The sequence below is a fragment of the Cricetulus griseus genome, chromosome 5 (assembly GCF_003668045.3).
Source record: "Cricetulus griseus strain 17A/GY chromosome 5, alternate assembly CriGri-PICRH-1.0, whole genome shotgun sequence".
In the NCBI taxonomy this organism is placed as follows: Eukaryota; Metazoa; Chordata; class Mammalia; order Rodentia; family Cricetidae; genus Cricetulus; species Cricetulus griseus.
In genome coordinates this window covers 16,933,761-16,951,069 of record NC_048598.1, presented here as the reverse complement: position 1 = coordinate 16,951,069, position 17,309 = coordinate 16,933,761, and the positions used below count along the sequence as shown (strand labels likewise).

The 17,309-nt window shown below is 41.8% G+C and overlaps 2 protein-coding genes across 9 annotated transcripts in view; one reads left to right on the top strand and one right to left on the bottom strand.

Annotated features, from left to right (window-relative positions):
• LOC113830672 (SHH signaling and ciliogenesis regulator SDCCAG8) overlaps positions 1-17,309 on the top strand; it is a 200,483-nt gene that overhangs the window by 25,910 nt on the left and 157,264 nt on the right. For all 8 annotated transcript variants that reach the window (XM_027418885.2, XM_027418883.2, XM_035445420.1 and 5 more), the window contains 3 exons: positions 5,149-5,213; positions 5,492-5,680; positions 13,834-13,972. In XM_027418885.2, coding sequence (XP_027274686.1) covers positions 5,149-5,213; positions 5,492-5,680; positions 13,834-13,972 — 393 coding nt within the window. The remainder of the gene's footprint in view (positions 1-5,148; positions 5,214-5,491; positions 5,681-13,833; positions 13,973-17,309) is intronic.
• LOC103163790 (NADH dehydrogenase [ubiquinone] 1 alpha subcomplex assembly factor 4-like) lies at positions 959-1,588 on the bottom strand. The gene has a single exon (XM_035444841.1). The coding sequence runs from the start codon at positions 1,586-1,588 to the stop codon at positions 959-961; it is 630 nt and encodes a 209-aa protein (XP_035300732.1).

Below are 17,309 nucleotides of genomic sequence, written 5' to 3'. Positions count from 1 at the left end.
ACAGGTATAACACATCATGCTACCTCATCTGAGATTCTATTACTGGAGTGTTATGCTCCCGAGTTTAGTGGGTGAAAAAATTGGTAATTTCCCAGGTCCCTTCAGGGACTATTATTTTATACTTCTGCTTGTTACTTTTTCTCCCAGAATTAAAATAGGCAAAAATGCTTGATCATAAAATTTAGATCCTTGTATTTTTAACTGTCCCTTACATATTTTCCTTATTTCTGTATTAGAGGAAGTTATTTGTTCAAATAGTTGTAAGAACTGCCCATTCTTTTTTTTTTTTTTTTCTGAGACAGGGTTTCTCTGTGTAGCTTTGGAGCCTATCCTGGCACTCGCACTGTAGACCAGGCTGGCCTCGAACTCACAAAGATCCCTTGCCTCTGCCTCCTGAGTGCTGGGATTAAAGGCATGCGCCACCAATGCCCAACTCAGAACTGCCCATTCTTCCAAAAGCTTTTGAAGTTACCTCTTTCTGTCAGAAGAGAGACTGCTAACATGTTACAGATGTCACAAATTCTTCTAAAAAGTTATTTCATATTTAAAACCAATTCAAAATGAAAAAAAAAACCTATGGACCTTTATTCTTTGGAGTGCTAATAAATATTTTTCCACTTTTGTGCTCAGTTTATTGGGAAATAGTCACCATGTCTCAGTGCTGAGAATCTCTCCCTAACAAAACGCCAGTCTTACAGGAGTCAGGAGGGCTCTTGCTTTAGGCATCTCCTACAAAGAACAAACCATCCTAAACAGGAAAGTAGTGAAGCTTAACATTAAATGATTTGGGCCACATGATCAATTTAAAAGGTGATGTGTCTAAAATGACACATAACCTCTCATACATGTAATAAATTTATACATGGGATTAGCCATGCTGACATATACGCAGGAACTAAACATACATAAAATTAAAAAAAAAAAAAAGAACAACATTGTATGACCAATTCTGAAGAGGTCAAACAGCGCTCAAATTAGGGACACTCGGTTCACAGTAACTTATATAATTTAATACACTAAAAACCAGGACAGAGCTTGGGAGCACATACAGGAAGTTGTTATGATTTTCTTCATTTTGATGTATTGCTTTCCTGTCTTCAGGAGGGAAGATTTTGACTTCAAAAGTAACAAAATATTTGAGAAGGGAATTTACATCTTTCAGTTCTAAATGGTACTCTTGGGCAATTTTCTCAGCAGTCCACATTTTTGGAAAAAGTTTATGATTATTGAGAAGTGTCAATGCTTCTACAACAGAAATTTTGCCTTTGGGAATGTTCACGACATTCTTATCCACATGATGTCCTATCGGCAGTCTAAATTCCTTTGGTTCTTGCCATATTTCAACATCTTTTACCGGCAGGGAAGACACCGGATCTTTGGACTCCACATATACGTCTTTTAGCAATGACAACAGCTTATCTTTCCTAAAAAACTTCTTGATTTCTGGGTGCTGACTCAGTTGCTCGCGCAGGAGGTCGTGCGTGGACGTGTGCTTGGGAGCCGTGGAGGGCTTGGTCCTGCTGATCTCCCGCTCCGTGCGATTCTCCAGGTTGAAGTTCCTCATGGCGTGGCTCACACGAGCTCCCATCTCTACATCCTGACGCCCGCGGCTCTCCCGGTGCGGGTGACCTGCCGGTGCCAGTGACCTATAAGATGGAATCTTATAATGGTGTATATTCTTTTGTATCTATTCTCTTCCCCCATCCTCCCCATCTGCCCTCCCCTTTTTCTTGTAAATTTAGTTTGACTTTTAGAGACAGGGTCACATACAGCCCAGGATGGCCCTGAGCTCACTGTGGTACCAAATCTAGCTTTGAACTCAACCCTCCTGCCTCTGTTTCTCAAGTGCTGAGATTACTTGTGTGCCTCACCAACTGACCTTTCTTTCCCACCATGGTGTTTTTATCCATGTCACCGCGTGTGGCAGAAGCCTATCTGTTTTCATTGAGGGGCCTCTGGATGTCCTCACACTACGACTGGCTCATGTGGTGTTGATGGGTATTGGAGTTGTTTCTGGCTTGTGCCTGTGGGGTGCACCCCACAGATCTCCCCGAGAGTGGAGCTCCCGGTCTTAGGCTATGTCAGTGTTCCTCTTAGACTGAGTTTTAATGGCTGTCTTCCAGGCCGTTCTTTACAGTTTATACCCTGTCAGCTGCACAGGAGGGATCCTGACTTCCCAAGACCTTCTTCATATGCTACCAGCCATTTTGGGGGTTTTGTTTATTTGTCTTTTCTGTGTTTGCTTGTTTCATATAAAGTCTCTCTTTGTAGTCCAGGCTGCTTTGGAACTCACTATGTACCCCAGGCTATCCTTGAGTTTATGACAAACCTCCTACCTCCTTCTCCTTATTTTATTGCATTTGAATGGTATGTTGACTTGGGGAGTTCTTTATATATTCAGGTACAAGGCTTTCACACATACACGCATACACACACATTTTACTATGTATAGGAAGTTTGTAGTCTCATTTTTTAGAGAGTTGCTTACTTTTTTAGTTCTTCTGTTAACTAATTGCTTGCTTCGGTTTCAAAGAATTCATTGTTTATTCATTCAGTAGTGCCTTCCTGTGTCTTCTTTAAAAAGTCTCTTTCTACTTAGACACAACGATGTTTTCCTAAAGTCTTTTCCACAGAGTTTAGCTGTGCCTTTTACATTTAAATGTGCAATCTGCCCAGAATTCATCTTGATAGGTGACGTGAAGCACACCAATCACATTTTGTTTTTCACTCATGCGTTTATCAATATATCAGAGTTCTATTTATTGCAAAGGTAGTCGTTTGCCTTCATGGTTTACTTTCTGTGTTTTGTTTTTGTGGTATTGAGGGTTCAATGCAAGGCCTTACACATATAAGGCAATAATACTCTTGTGAAGCTTCCCCTGCATCACACACCTTTCCCATGGGGTCAGAGTGGCTCTGCTTCAGAAACTGTTTCATTGTGCTGTCTTGACTATGACAGCGTGAGTCTGGTAGACCATGTCCAAAAGAATCCCTTTGCTATTTTGGCTTTTACATTGTGGAGTTTGATTGAGATTGCCTCCAGAGTATGTGTCATTTGGGAATTAATATCCTTATAACACCATTTCACCCATCCTTGGGAACTGTATACATACTCCATTTATTTAAGTCATCCCTAATTTTTATTAGTTTTTTTGTCTCTTTGAGGTGCTAGGAATCAAAATGTAGGCCACGCACAGCTAGGCAAAGATTGAATTGCTGAATTGTAATCCTGGTCCTTTGGTTTCTTGAAACAGGGTCTCGCAGTGTAGCCCAGGATGTCCTGGAGCATGTTCTATCCCAGGTTGGTCTAGAATTCATGATCTTTCTGCCTGGGCCCCTAGAGTGTAGGGCATATGGAATGTACTGCCATGCTGGACAGATGTTAGTTTCTCTGAGTAAAGGACTTAAATATCTTTCATTAGAACTGGTCCTAGCATGGTTTGGATGCTATCATAAATGACATCTATTTTGTTATTTCATTTCCTAACTCCTTACATGACATAAAATTTATAGATTTTGCTATTTTACTAAGTCACACTTTTTAAGAACTAGCATTAGCATGGTGGGATTTCTCCTTTCCTGTCCTGTATTTTTAACCTATCTTTATCTTGGTATCTGAGGGGAGTTTCCTTGAGGAAGCACACAGCTGGGCTTCAGCTTCCAGCCATTCTGATGTTAGTTTTATGATATGGTATCTGTGCCATTGTTAATTGTTGGGATTATTCATGCGGTTGGTGTTCACTCAACATGATCATCTTGCTTTTTGAGTTATTTTTTATTGTACTATTGCTTACTCTCCCTTTTGTCATTGTTTGAATTATTTTTGTGAGCTCTTTTTCTTTCCTTAATTGATCTTAAATAATATTTAGCACTAGCATTCACTTTATTGCTCAATTTGGAAACCTTGGATTATTTTTAGGGTCTTTTCCTATCTCACATCTAACCAATTATAAAAGTCAGTCATCCTGACTCTTGAATACTTGTATATTAAAAACTTACTTTTCAGTGTTTATTCTTGGGTTCCTCTGGTTCACAGTTTGACCTCCTACCTATGTATTTGTAACTACTTCTTTATAAGCATCTTCCTTCCCCCTTTATTCTGATGTGTGATCCATTCTGATAAAAAGTCTCCATGTATATCCAGTGCCTCGGCTACATGGGTTGGCTCTATAAATTTCTTAACATTTATATTCTTCTCGTATCCCCAGCTTTTCTGTTTCTCCCATATCCAGCTACTCTTTCTCTTAACGTTTTACCTTCCAGTGCTGCAATCAGGATGGTCAAAGATATGGGGTGGTGTCTTTAGATTCCATAGCCTCCCACATCCTGGAAACCATCCTTCAAGTCTTCACACCTGCTCTGGGAAGCCCAATGGACTTCTTTTAGCTGCATTGTTTTCCCTCCCATTTATCTCATAGAGTCCTGTGCTATTCTGTTCCTTGTAGAGTGTAAGCTCTTGCTGAGGTTTGAGGCATCTTTGTGTAGATACCGTAGAAGTACTTGTTAAAGGGTAGGTTGCATACAGAGCTGGCTGAGAGATAGGGTGGCCATTTGGCTGATCATTGTAGGCATTCAACTTTTGGCCTTTTTTATTGGTTATGTGTATATATTGCATGCCAGACATGCTTCACTTACAATGGGCGATTCTGTTAAGGTTTGGGCTTTACCATCATGAACCTACTAAATGACAATCAGTTTTCTGCAGAGTTACCCTTTTAAGGGAAGACCTACTCTGTGCGGTTTTTAAAGAAAATAAAAATTGTAGGCAGTCACCATTTTGGGACCCAGTGGGGTGTTTTGTTTTTTTTTTTGCTTTTATTGAAATTCACCCATAACCAGACAGTGGAGTCAGAGTGCGCTAGTGAAAACAGAGTTAGAGTGAGCTAGTGACAATGCAGAGTCAGAGTGAGCTAGGGACAATGCAGAGTTAGAGTGAGCTAGGGACAATGCAGAGTTAGAGTGAGCTAGGGACAATGCAGAGTCAGAGTGAGCTAGGGACAATGCAGAGTTAGAGTGAGCTAGTGACAATGCCCCTGCAGCATTGTTCTTCCTGTGGGTAAGAGAGAGAAACTTGAGTTAATATTTAGCATTTAGATTTTCTTATGAAAACAAGACATGGCAAAATGTGCTTTCCTGTCCGTTCCACAGGAGAGGCTGAAACTCACATATGAGGCGAAGAGTGAACTTCTGGAGTCTCAGTTGATGCTTCTGAGGTAACAAATTATCCACTTACAGATAGAACCTAAGGATGGGTTCTTAAGATAGACTTTAATGTCTGATGAACTGACTGTCATCAACATGTGCATTACTTGATAGCATTTTATATGTGGTACAACAACAAAGCAATCACTCTGTGTTTCGAACTGTGGGAATGAGTAAGACACCACACGTCAACACCACCAATGGCGGTAAAAGTTCTCTCTGATGCTTCATTTGAAAGTACTGTGCTTTTCCCTGGACATTGCCTAGATTTTTTTCCACTTTCTTTTAGGAAGGACTTAGTTGAATATCAGCAAAACTGTGAGGATCTTAAGGAAAGACTGAAGCATAAAGATTCTCTTCTGGCTACTGGAGTGTCCAGCCGAGTAGGTGGCCTCTGTTTGAAATGTGCCCAGCATGAGGCTGTTCTTTCCCAGACCCATAGCAACGTGCATATCCAGGCCATCGAGACAATGACTAAGTAAGTATGCATTGCGTCTGGAGTCTTTGCCAGTGGAAGGTATCATGTCTCTAAGGACATTGTGCCCTTCTATCCCATGCTAAGTCATACGTGGTTCGGCTCCATAAACCAGATTTTATATGGTTCCTTTATTGAAGCTTTCTTGAAGAAAGGATGGCTAGGTTCTGGTCTGCCAGCTCTGGGTGACCATACCACTGAACAAAGCATTTTATCTGTTAGTTCAGATCTCACTTGAAATGAGAGGATTGAAATAGATAATCTTCATGGGTCGCCCAGTTCTGTGACCCCAGCCTTAACACTGCTCTTCACAAGACCGAGTAAGATGGGAATTCCTTAGATTGCACCACATCTGGGATTTTCCAGTGTGGTTTAGACAGAATGGACCATTAGCACATCTTCTTTGTGTGCCTATTGCAAAGAATATTCTGAGTTAGTGCAAGGATGCAGCTGTCACAGTATTAGCAGATGAAGGCTGACTAGGGAGTGATTATGGAGGAGCTTTTGTCCAAGTTCCGGCCCAGGCTGAAATACTACAATCCTTCCACATGCATCTCTTATTCCAGCTTCTTCTGGACGAAGTCTTCTTTTCTTTTTTTTTCCTGTAAAACTCATTGAATGGAAATTGAAAATTATTATTTATTATAGCACCCAGTGCTGGTTTGCAGTCTGTGCTTTCCTTTGCTGATGACTCTTGTCCCCTCTGTCTGTTGTGCTCATTGTAAAAGCCCAGGCAGCATCCATTTCAGAAGTATTCCCTCACTGAGCCCTGCCCTCTTGGTCCTCGGCTGACTTCATGGATTTTCTCAGTAGTTTTAGAAGACATTGTGTACACATGAAAGCAGCATTGTTATTTTGTTTATTGCTTCAGCTCTGGGTCCTATCAGAGTATCTGGGTCGGGCGGGCACTTGGTGTTCATGCTTCCTATCTGGTGCTAAGGTTGGTGTTGAGTGCTTAGCAATCGCGGAGATCCTGTAGTTGGAGTCCGTGTGCAAACATGGGATGACTGTGATCATTATAGGCAGACAGTTTTTGCTGTCTTGACCTATAGACAAATTGCTTTATTGCTCTGTTCAGTTTTCTGCTATTTGGGGGGAAAGTATGTACCTTTGTGGGATTTTTACCAAGATAGTTTAACTTTATGAACAGGAGCACTGAGTTTTGAGGCAGACTGCCTTGAATTCATAGTCTAGTTTTGCTATGTCATCCTACTAAAGCTGCTTAACCTCCCCTCTCCTCACTTTTCAAATGATGCTAGGTGTTTTGGTTTGGTTTGGTTTGGTTTCTTGAGACAGGGTTTCTCTGTGGCTTTGGAGGCTGTCTGGAACTCGATCTGTAGACCAGGCTGGTCTCGAACTCACAGACACCCAGCTGCCTCTGCCTCCTGAGTGCTGGGATTAAAGGCATATGCCATCAACACCCCAAGTAGCTGATACCAGGTGTTTTGAACAGTAGTTGAGATGGTATCCCTGCTTTGTAAATTCTCTGCATTCTACTGCTGAATTCTGTCTCGACACTAAATACTAAAGACCCCACACTTCACAGAGTAGAAGAGGGATTAGTGTTCTTCCTGTGACATCCACACATGATCAGTGGATGAAGAGGGATTAGTGTTCTTCCTGTGAGATCCACACATGCTCAGTGGATGATTTCTGTACAAAAGGGAGCTGCCAGGGATGACTGATGGTTGAGATCAGCAGTGATGGTTTGATTTTGTTAAATATTATATTATTAATTGTTTTTAAAAAGCTTTCACATATATTCAATAAAACAATTACCCTTATTAATATATATAAAATAGATTTTTCAGACCCAAGTAATATATAGTGAATGCTTGTTATTTGATAAGGGCTGAGCTAGGCAACTGAGAAAACAGTATCCTTTCATCTTAAAAAGCAATTTTGTGTGGCAGGTATTATAACTCTGGAGGCAGTTATAATACCTGCCCAACTCTAGTCCTGCCCCTTTCTTCCTTTTAGTCTTCTCTATACAAATTCCTGGCTTCTCTAAGGCTAATTCCAGTCAGCTGTCTATGGCTCTGCCCCCACTTCAAGGTTAACTTTATTAACAGTCTTGGAGTGTCACAATGCGATTAAAGATCCCACAACGCTTTACAAAAATGAATTATGTATACAGAGCCAAATGTAATTCAGGTTATGAAAGTATTAGAAGTAAATGGACAGCCTTGATATTGTATCCTAAGCATGACACGCAAAGAGAAAGTCATAAACAGAAAAACAATCATTCCCTTGACCCATTGAAAAGTTAATTCATGAGCACTGGACATGGTAGCCACACCTGTAATAACAGCACTTGGTAGACCAAAGCAGAGGAATTGAGAGGTCTAAGCCAGCCTAAACTATACAGCAAGATCTTGCTCACAGAACACAAGGTTGGATATGTAGAGGATGGGTACTGATCCAGCATGTCCAAGGTTTAGTTCCCAGCACTAAAATAATTTTAATTAAATTAATTTACTTAAAATTTGCAAATTACAGTAAAAGACTAGGAAAATACTTTTCATGTATAACTAACTAGTAGTAGAATGTGCAAAGTTTTGAAATAGAAAATGACACACTGACTAGCTGCACTGTGAGAAAAAGGAAGGAATTTGTGAGAGAGGAAGTTGTTCTACTTAAGGAAATTCAAGTCAAGAAAAAAGCTCACCCATCAGACTGGTGAAGATAAGTAATTGATGATTGCTGTGGGGCCAAGATTAAGCAAACATTTTTCATGCCCTGCTGGTGACACTATGAAACTAGCCGAGCCGCTTGGCAGGGTGATGTAGCTCTATCCATTAATGTTTAAATTATGCATTCTGGTTTCCTGTGAAGAAAAGCTCATATGTGCTCACAGTAGAGCACACATAAGAATGCTTCTGTAGCACTATTTGTAATGACGTGGAAGCCTGGTTAGCCTTCAAAGGGAATCTAAACTGTGGTTGTGTCAACTATGATGATTTATGGACAGTATTAAAAAAATAAAAAGAATGCAGGGCGGTGGTGGCTCATGCCTTTAATCCCAGCACTCGGGAGGCAGAGGCAGGCGGATCTCTGTGAGTTCGAGACCAGCCTGGTCTACAAGAACTAGTTCCAGGACAGCTTCCAAAGCCACAGAGAAACCCTGTCTCAAAGAAAAGAAACAGAATAAAAAGGAATTGAAGGCTGAAGAGATGGCTCTGCCAGCATAGCTGCCTGGTGCCAAGCTTGATGGTCTAAGTTCCATCTCTGAGCCCATGTGATGGAAGTAGAGAACCGACTCCTGCAGGCTGTCCTGTGACCTCCACACGTGTGCTGTGACACATGCATGTGTAAAACACACACACACACACACACACACACACACACACACACACACACACACATACAGAGTAGATAAATGTGAAAAATTAAGGTGGTGTATGCACACCCACACACATAGTTCACACAAACTTGTATATCCATGTTCACACACAAGAAGAAGTGAAGAGGACACACGTGAACTAATGTTGAGACTAACTCCAAACTAAATAAAACTACTAAAGATAACGTCAACACAAAGACATTTGATTTTCTAGGTCAAATACAGTATTAGATATTTTCTCCAGGTTCATAGAAAAAGATTTGAAAGACTAGGCACCAGATATTTAGCAATGGTTAAAGTATGAAAAGGTCATTAGATTTCAAGATTTGTTTCAAATTGTCTTTAGTCCTATTGGTAACTAGCTTTACGTGGAAATATTATAAAAATAAAATGTAAAAAGATATTTTATATTAAGTAGATTACTTTAGCCTCTAGGGTGTGAAAAAAGTGGTCCACAGAGGCTGCCATGTCTGCAGTGATTGAGCGTCTGGCTTTCATTTAGAAATTAGTTGGTCAGTTAGGAATTCTGTTGTCACTATCTTAAGTTTGATCTCAGCCCCGGAAAGGAAATGCCAGACTGCTTAGTTCCCGTTTCTGCTTTGTCAGCAGTGCGCTTCGAGTTCTGCTTTAGCAGCAGAATGGGGTGAAAGGTCTCTGCTTTTATGATTTCTAGGAGTTTGGGGTTGTCTGGCTCCCTTTGTCTAATCTGGTATTTAGACCTTTCTGAGGTACCAGTGCACAAGGCTGCCTACTGACTGGCACCCTGACCCTCAGGGTTAGATTTCTAGCTTCGTGGATTTAAAGTTGGTACCTGCTACATGGTTTTAGGTAAAATTTGAAAATTGGACCATAAATATGATAAATCCAGAGTTTGCTGGAGCCCTTTTGGCCTTGTGAAGCCAGCTGTCAGCTGACTCAGTTCCATCTTCCAGCAAGTACTGCTTGGATGTGTGTTGGGGGGGGTGTGGCTTGTGTGAGAGGAGGGGATGAGGTGTTAACACAGGGACCAGAGCGGCCATCTGTTTGTGGTAATTTATATTGGGTTTGTAGGGATTGTAGTGAGTAGCTTAATATTTGTTTTTTAAGTTGATTTATATTTTTCTGAAGTGCCTTCCACTCAGGCTCCTTCGTGCTGTAAAGTAGGTCAAAATAATATTTGCTTCTTTCATTCTTTTTCTCAGTGATCAAAATTTAACTATCAAGATGATAATTCAAAAATCATCAGAGAAGTCCTGGATACTTTTTTTTTTTTTTTTTTTTGAGAAATGTTTCCCGTAGTCCTGGGATTTTGGTCCATTTTGTGATCCTTGGCAGGCTCCTGTCCAGTTGGCTTTGAAAGACTGCAGCAGGGAGCTTTCCAAAAATGGGGAACAAAGAACTGCTTCATCAGCCTCCTGGACTTTCCCTTAAAACCAAGAGTAATAATGCTTATTAAAACGATGTTTATTTTAAATGCTTAAAATTAACAGTGGCGTTTCCTAGTTACTCCATATTTCAAGATAAAGTTGGCACCCATCTCTTAAAGCCACCCTGTCCTTTGTGTGTGAGGCACATGGCTTTACCTGGGTTTTCCCTGCTCTGACTGCTGCATGGAGTTCCCCCACATACTACAGTCATAGAGAGTGCTAGCTCAGCCCTGTCCTCACTGGGGCTGTGGAATAGCATGAGCTTAACATCCTGTGGCTGCCCGTTTCCTTAGGCACTCCCTGGTGGAGTCCCTGAAGTCACTGGTGTGCATTTTTAAGTGCTTGCAGAACTTTTCCTTGGAAGATGATGTCACATGTGTCTGTCCCTCTGTGAGAACATCCTTGGGCCTAGCACTAGATATGCCCTTCAGGAGCAGGAGTGCAGCTGCCCAGTGGTCCCCTGGATGCCTGCCATGGTGACTTCATGTATCCGAAGAACAGATAACTAGTAGTCTTGTCTAATGCAAGAGGCAAGTGTGGGGTGACAGACAGGAGGTCAGCTAAGAAAGTGGCAGACGGATGATGATGGGGGTAGAAGCAAGCAAGGCTTCCCACTGACAAGCCTGCACTGGACGCACAGCTCTGTGGGGAAATGAGGGAGCTGAAGCACAGCCAAAGGCCAGATGCAGCGGCTAAGTGTAGGGTCCTGCACTGCCAAGATGGAAATCCATGTTCTCCCGTGGTCCCCGGAGGAAGCTGGAGTGGGCCAGTCCAGTCTGTGCAGGTGTTCAGTTACTTGTTTGCCGTCTCCTAAAAGATGATTTAATGAAACATCTGTGTTTGGGCTCAGCTTTAATAATGTTCTGTGGCTCAAGAGCAGATGAATTTATATTCTGAAACATCTTCAACTAGAAGAACTAGCTTTTACTTTGCTCTTTAAATAATAATGACCTTTTCCATTGAAATCTCATAATTGACAGGGAACTTTCTTTTGATATCACGTCTGAAGTCTTCCTGTTGGGGATTTCCATATTCATACACTTGAGCTTTTTAAATATTTTTTAATATGGAAATTTAGTAGGCTCAAAAGCAGGTAAAACTATTTTTACATTTTAGGTTTTTAATTCCACATTGATTTATTGTGTGCGCATATGTTTGTGTGAGCACATAAGCATGACGTGGTGCACATGTGAAGGTCAGAGACCGTCTTCCAGGAGTTGGTTCATTCTCTACACCATGCAGGTCCTTGGGATCCGGCTCAGCTTGTCAGCCTTGACAGCAAGTGCTTTTACCCAATGAGCCATCTTGGAGGCCATATACATTTGTTCTTTTTGTCATTTTTTGTTGTTGTTGAGCATCTACTGAGTGACAAATACTACTCTTAAAAAGAGCATGCCCCCCAAATAAATAAGTGGCTTAAAGATGTCTCCTATGAGAAGCACATCACTTTGTGATACTGTAGTAACAGGGCAGATAAAAGATGTCACTGAGTTATGACTTTTGCTATTCAGTAACTCTCCCAGGAGCTTAGGGGAGGTGACCACATGATTCTGAGACTGACCTGTACTCCTTAATGGATGGCTTTCTTTTAGAATCATAGGTCCTTTTGGGTTGCAAATCCTATGAAGCTAGCCCCCCCTAATGTTAGACTTTTTTTTGTTTTGTTTTGCAACTCAAATACATACAAATTCTATTTTGCTTGCATTCAATTTATCTTTTACTGTGGAATAATTTATTCTGCTTTTTAGTCTTCTACTTTTCCACATAATTATTGTGCTTCATAATATTCAATCAGAAAAATTAACTGTTTTTTATTTCATTTAGAATAAAAATTGAGTAATTTACATCAATTTAAAACAAATCAGGAAGCTTTAAAGGGAAGCTCATCATAATTCCATGAATTTCCTGCTATTTGTAACAATTTTTTAACAAAAAGAGCTTTTATGAATGTGTTCAGCATTACATGGTTCTTAAAATATGGCTGTTTGCCAAATTCCACAGATAGTTTAAATTCTTGTCTTCAGGAGATTTGTTGAGAAGGAGTCATTGGTTAGTTTAGAAGGGTATTCAAGCTCAGTGTTTGCAATCTTCCAAACAACTCTTTAATGTTTGCTTTTCTGCTCAATCCCAGTTGTTTCTTCTCTGACAGTTTGGAATCTGGCAGTGGGAAGCAAACTGGGCTTTTGTTGAGCGGTTTTGATGCTGCAAGGGGAAGCTGGTTACCTTGACAGTGTGCATGATGCATATGTACAGTCCAGTTTGTGTTTTGCTTTGTATATGTAGAAAATTGATCACCTCATCTTTCTCTCTGGCCTACTGAATATGGAATTTAAATTTTTTTTTGCATACAAGTGTGCCAGCTTGTCTGCATGGACACCACATGCACGCAGGTGGCTGTGTCAGATAGAAGAAAGCATTGGATCCCGAGGAACTGAACTTACAGCTGGTTGGGAGCCACTTAATGTGGGTGCTGAACCCAGATCCTCAAGAAGAGCAAAGTCTCTTACCTGAGCTGTCTCTCCAGCCCCCTCTACTGGAGCTTTTTATACAGTGATAAGTTCCAAGGCATCCTGAGATTTTGATCTGGAGTTTATTTAACCCATGAAACTGGATCCTTACTATTTTACATGCCTCAAAATTAGTGTTCTGCCTAATGCTGTCCCTGACAAGCATCCTATCTTAGTGGACATCTGAAACTTGTTTAGGAATGGGTGAAGCTTGCTCAGGATCAAAACCAGTGGCCAACATTTTGTTAAATTTGAGCATCATATATATAACCGGAGGGTTTGAGGGTCCCATAATACTACCCACTGAAATAAAAAGAGCAAGTGAACAAACTACAGGTTTTGTTCATAACTAGCTGAGAGAATTTAATTAGATGAGAAGGAAGAAATGAGGCCCATGAGAAAGATACAAAAGGGAGGGTTTATGTTAGTTCAGGCAGCGGGAGTAGATGTCATGGCACCACCCCTGCCAAGGAGGGAGACCCTGGTTTCTCTTCAGCTGGTGTCACTCTTTTCCACTCGGCTCCTTTTGAAAGGCTGCCTGGATGCACAGCGTCGTCCTCTGAACTGGCCCTTTCCAGGCTCCTCCACTTCCTTCTCCTAAGTGATTTGCTCTTGCTGAGGCTTTGCCCTGTGGTCCCGCATGTGCCAGCCCTTTCCACAGAAGGGCATTGTCCCGCGCAGATGTGGTCCTGCGATGAATGCCTCAGTCTTTCAGGCAGCTCTGCCTGCCACTCGCTGAGGGAGGACAGAGGGTCATTCTGTGGGTTGTGCTTTAATACATGCTGGGCAGGCCCTCCATAGCAGGCCTTCTACTCTGCACAAATGCTTTCCTTTCTTCTGACTGCTGAGTACCCGATCACATGGTCACTTCTCATTGGGGTGTTCTTTTTGTGCTCACAGAGAACGGGATGACTTAATGTCTGCACTAGTGTCTGTGCGGAGCAGCTTGGCAGAAGTGCAGCAGAGAGAGACAAGTGCCTATAAACAGGTGAAGCATGCTGTGCAGATGACCGAGGAAGCCAACTTTGAGAAGACCAAGGCAAGTCTCTAGATGGCCATGGGTACTGCACACAGCCACTGCTTCCCCCGAATATTGCTGTGGTTACTTTTCATAACTAAATAATGCCAAACACATAAAACAGATGCCAGTCCACTAATGCTGGCTTCTCTAAATTAGGCAAACCTGCTGTTTGGAGAATTCTTATTCCTCTGCATATTTCTGTCCTATGACTACCCAGAGATCGTAGGACAATATGGGAAGGCGCTGTGGGGGTTGGCGACTTCATCTTCTTGTCATTGAGAGTTTTCAGTGCTGTGAACATCGCTTGCTTAACTGTGTTCCTGTGTGACTAAAGGCAGATGTTTTCCTCTGTGAGTAAGAACTTTTAGGATATCTGCATATGCCAACACTAATCACACCTGTGTGTCTGGTTATGTCTTTAGATGTGAATTTGGATCCTTTGTGAGCTAAATTAGACGTACCTGACAATAGTAATAAAATAATAGTTTATACTGAGCGATCACTGTTCTTGATACTTTGAATAATTGGAGGTTACTATTGATTGATTGCTATGTTTGAGGACCACACTTTAATCAATTAAAGTTGTTCTGTATTTTCCTTTGACATGTTGCTGGCTGTTTTTCAAGTATTTAATAGGCACAGATAGCCAGAAATAACCACAGTGGTAGAGCACACATAGAACATGTTGTCATCACTGGTGGTTGTGTTAGACAGCATGTGTCTAACATGGGTGTATATTGAATAGCCCTGATCTGATGTACATCCCAAACCTGAAGTCTTTTAAGTGCTAATAAGATTTCAAGAAGTTTTGAAATTTTAGATTTGTGGTTTTGGCATATGGGTGCTCATTTGGTAAATTCTACACAAATACTGTGTCTTAGTTAGGGTTCCATTGCTGTGAAGAGACACTATGACCACACAACTCTTATAAATGAAAGCATTTAGTTGGGGTGGGTTGCTTACAGTTCAGAGGTTCAGTTCACTATCAGCATGGTGGAGAGCATGGTGACTTGCAGGCAGCTGGAGTTCTGGAGTAGTAGCTGAGAGTCCTATATCTTGTAGGCAACAGAAAGTTGATTGAGACACTGGGCAGTGTCCTGAGCATAGGAAATCTTAAAGCCCATCCCCACAGTGACATACTTCTTCCAACAAGGCCATAAACACACCAACAAAGCCACGTCTCCTAACAATGCCACTTTCTATGAGATTATGGGGGCCAATTATATTCAAACTACCACATTCCACTCCCCGGCTTCCATAAGCTTATGACAGTAATAATGCAAAATGCATTTAGTGCAACTTCAAAAGTCCCCATAGTCTATCCCAGTCTCAACAGTGTTTGAAAGTCCGAAGTTCAGAATCTCTTCTGAGATTCATGCAGTTTCTTAACTGTAATCTCCTACAAAATCAAAATCAAAAAACAGATCACATATTTCCAACATACAAAGGCACAGTATATACATTAACCATTCCAAAATGCAGGGAAGGGAGCATAGTGAGGAAATACTGGACTACAGTAAGACTGAAAACCAGTTGGTTACACTCCAAACTGCATCCTTGTCTGATGTCAAAATGCTCTTCAGATCTCCAGTTCCATTCAGCTTTGTTAACTGCAACACACTTTTTTCTTGGGCTGTTTCCACTCCCTGTTAGCAGCTCTTGTCAGAAGGTATCCCATGATTGTGCCATCTCCAGCATCTTGGGGTCCAAGGCTGGAGCTTGGACCAGGCTTCAGCTTCATAGCTTCATGAATAGCCTCTCTAGGCCTCTATTCAGAAACACCCCTGACACATGCCTGCCCTCAGCAGCTTTCTTTGGGCCTGGAGGCAAATTCCATAGCCCATTTCTTCTGTCCTTAATTCTAAAACCAGAACCACGTGGCTGAAACCGCCAAGTTCTGCTGCTTACTGGGGCTGGAACATGGCCCCTCCTTCAGTTACATCCTCACCAGCGTTTGTCCTTCACTGCCCAAACTGGGCTGTCCCGAAACTGGATCTGTAGACCAGGCTGGCCTCAATCTTAAGAGATCCGCCAGCCTCTGCCTTCCCAGTGCTGGGATTAAAGGCGTGCACCTCCATACCCCCACACTGGGCTCTAAACTTTTCTTTACTTCCTTTTCACAAATGGAAACTTAGCTGGGTGGGATCTTGCCTGAGGTCACCACTCCCTTCATTCCATTTCTTAATCGGTTTATCTCCTCCTAACACAGGACTTAGTTCCACTCCACTTTCTGGTGCTCTTTTTCTCCTCAGCCTGCCCCTTTTTATTATATATCTTCATTAGAGTAAACGCTAATAACCATGAGACAGAATCTACACTGGGCTGTTTTGAGATTTCCTCAGCTAGTGGAGTCAATCCAAAACTCTTCACGTTAGCCTCAAATTCCAGCAGCTAATGGGAGCAGATGCAGAGACCCACAGCCAAACATGACACAGGGAGAGAGCCCAGATTGGAAATCTTCATCAGATCCCTCCCCTTGGAGCTTGGGAAACCCTATAGAAGCAGGGGAGGAAAAATTGTAAGAGCCAGGAGCATCAAGTACACCAGGAGAACATGGCCCACAGAATCAACTAAGCAGGGCTCACAGGGGCTCATAGAGGCTGAAGTGTCAATTTTGGAGCCATCATGGGTTTGCTCTAGGTCCTCTGCATATATGTTATGGCTGTTAGCTTGGTGTTTTTGTGGAACTCCTACAGTGGGAGTGTGGGTGTCTCTGACTCTTGCGGGCTCTTGGGACCTTTTTCCTCCTACTTGGTTATCTTTCCCAGCCTTGATATGAGGGTTTGTGCCTAGTCTTATTGTAACTTATTATGCCACATTTGGTGGATATCCCTGGAAGGCCTGCTCCTTTCTGGAGGGAAATAGAAAGAGTGCAGAGCATTGGGGGTGGGGTGAGAGCGTAGAGGGAGGGGAAACAAACTGTGGTTGGGATGTATTGTATAAGAGAAGAATAAATAAGGAATGGAAGAGGCGTTGCATACTGTGAATCCAGGATTTTCACCGCATTCACGGGAAAGAAGGCAAAGGCTGGTTGTCACGTGGTTGACGTGACGTGATGAAAGTCTAGTTTTTACCTTAAGTTCTGATGAGACATATGAACTTTTCTTTGGGGGGTAGGGAATTAAAAGATAGTAAGTATGGATATTTTCAATTTAGAATTACTTTTTAATCCAAAGTAGTTCTGTGTTTCTTAGTTTCTTGGTGTTTATTGCCATCTAGTGGACATTGTTTGTATTGCATGCCAGGTAAAAGGCATTGCTTTATTGCATTGTTTACAATCGTAGTAACTGTTTTTAAGAAAACAAATATCTGATATGACCACAATGTCATTTTCAGGTGATGGTGTGAAATTGCT

What these genes read in the sequence shown, in the direction of transcription:
- LOC103163790 (XM_035444841.1), bottom strand. Translation starts at nt 1,588, where the DNA reads ATGGGAGCTCGTGTGAGCCACGCCATGAGGAACTTCAACCTGGAGAAT.